The 2087-nt window shown below is 41.4% G+C and overlaps 1 protein-coding gene across 1 annotated transcript; it reads right to left on the reverse strand.

The window, feature by feature from the left end:
• Positions 1-962: 962 nt before the first annotated feature.
• On the reverse strand, positions 963-1796 carry LOC108472365 (uncharacterized). The gene is made up of 2 exons (XM_017773846.1): positions 1689-1796; positions 963-1577 (listed from the first exon to the last, which is right to left on the reverse strand). Exons 1-2 carry the CDS (start codon positions 1794-1796, stop codon positions 963-965), a joined length of 723 nt encoding a protein of 240 aa, XP_017629335.1.
• Positions 1797-2087: the final 291 nt, after the last annotated feature.

The raw sequence follows: 2087 nt of genomic DNA on the forward strand, positions 1-2087 counted from the left end.
ATAACCTTTCTTGATTGAGCTGTAGCCTACCAGAATACCAGGTTTGGCCCTTTTTGACAACTTGCCCCTCTTCACAGCTGGTACATGGCTGTAACAAAGGCAACCAAATACCTTCAAATGAGCCAATGATGCCTTAAACCCGAACCAGGCTTCAAATGGAGTCTTATGGTCCAATGCCTTGGTTGGTAGCCTGTTCTAAATATAAACAGCAGTATTAACTGCTTTAGCCCACATGGTCTTAGGCAAATTCTTCTGGAATAGCAAACATCTGGCCATATTCATCAAGCTTCTATTTTTCCTTTCACTTACACCATTTTATTGAGGTGTATAAGTGTTAGTGGGCTGGAATTTAATGCCTGCTTCATCGCAAAAGGTATTAAACCCAGATGAAGTATACTCAGTCCCATTGTCTGACCTCAAGGTCTTCAACTTACAACCTATTTCAGTCTCTACTGCAGCTTTAAACTTCAAAAAAAAAAACCTACCTCTGACTTGTTCTTCAAGAAGTAAATCCAACAGTATCTTGTAAAATCATCAATGAAAAGAATGAAATACTTGCTGCCATTCAATGATTGAGTGTTCATAGGGCCACACATATTAGTGTGTACTAGCTGCAGCTTATCTGAAGCTCTCCAGGTTGATTTTGTAGGAAATGGTTGTCTAGCTTGTTTTTCTATCTGGAAAACCTCACAAACCTCCTCCTCTTCAACTGAGTTGATAAAGTTATCAACCAGATCTTCTTTGGTTAGCTAGTCCATGGATCTGTAGTTGGTATGACCAAGCCTTTGGTACCGAAGCTTGGAATCTTTAGTAGAGACAGTGAAGACAGAGTGTGAGCCACTTGGCCAGTTGACTTCAAAGCATTTATCAGTTATAGTGACTGACATGAGGCTTGATCCGTTTGGATCAGCAATTTGGCACTCCTTGCCCTTGAACACAACTGAATAGCCTTTTTCCATCAATTAAGCAATGCTGAGAAGGTTTCTATCAATCTCAGGTACTAGCAATACATTTGATATGATTTTGTTGCCTGTGGGAGTGCATATCAACACTTCCCCTTTTCCTTCAGCCTTGATAAACTGCCCATTACCAGCTTTCACCTTGGTTTTGCAGCTTCTGTCCAAGGTTTTGAAAATGGTTGTATCTGGTGACATGTGGTTAGTGCAACTACTGTCCAAAAGCCATCCTTTTGAGCCCTTCTTCTGGCCAGCTGAGCATGACACAGCAAATACCTGCTCCTCATGGTTACTACTATCTTCAGCCATTTGAGCTTCAGCATTTTTCTGTTGTGCTTGATTCTGCCTAGGTCTGCCTTTGTTTTTGCAAACCTTTTCAACATGCCTCTTTTTCTTGCAATGTTGGCATAGAGCATTTAGTTTAAACCAACATCTATCTTCTGGATGACCTGCTCTTTTATAGTGCCTGCAAGGTTGATCCCCTCTTCTTGCAGCATCAGGCTTAGGCCTGTTTTTCCAATTCTTTTTGCCTTTGTAGGCAATGGTGCTCGAGGCAGCCTTGGATTTAGCTTGAAAAGCACTTTCTTGGTGCTCCTCCATCCTGCTAGCTCTTATTTGTTCCTAAGCATAAAGAGCATTGATGAGCTCAGTTAAGGAGATACTTGCTAGGTCTCTCGAATCTTCAAGGGATGAGATTTTTGCCTCATATCTTTCAGGCAATGTTGAGAGTACCTTCTCCACGATTCTTGCCTCACTAAATTGTTCTCCAAGTAACCTTATGCTGTTTACCACAGCCATAATCCTATCATAATACTTTTTGATAGTTTCTTCCTCCTTCATCTTCAAGTTCTCAAACTTCCTTCTCAAATTCAACAACTGCTGCTACCTTGTCCTTTCTGTACTTTTAAACTCCTCTTTGAGCTTGTCCCATGCTTGCTTTGGAGTCTCACAAGCCATGATTCTGGTGAAGATAACATCAGACACACAGTTTTGAATGTAGGACATGGCTTTGTGCCTTTTGGTCCTTTCATCAGAATGTTGTCTGATTTGAGCCACTGTTGGGTTGGTCTTAGAGGTGCTGGTTCAACATCTGAGTTGACAACCTCCCACAAATCAAATGCTTGTCGGTAG

This window comes from Gossypium arboreum, chromosome 8 (genome assembly GCF_025698485.1).
Source record: "Gossypium arboreum isolate Shixiya-1 chromosome 8, ASM2569848v2, whole genome shotgun sequence".
Taxonomy (NCBI): Eukaryota; Viridiplantae; Streptophyta; class Magnoliopsida; order Malvales; family Malvaceae; genus Gossypium; species Gossypium arboreum.

Coding starts and splice junctions, on each gene's coding strand:
- LOC108472365 (XM_017773846.1), bottom strand. CDS start 1,796: ATGAAGGAGGAAGAAACTATCAAAAAGTATTATGATAGGATTATGGCT. Junction 1,578..1,688: donor AGGCAAGAATCGTGGAGAAG/GTACTCTCAACA, acceptor CTTTATGCTTAG/GAACAAATAAGAGCTAGCAG.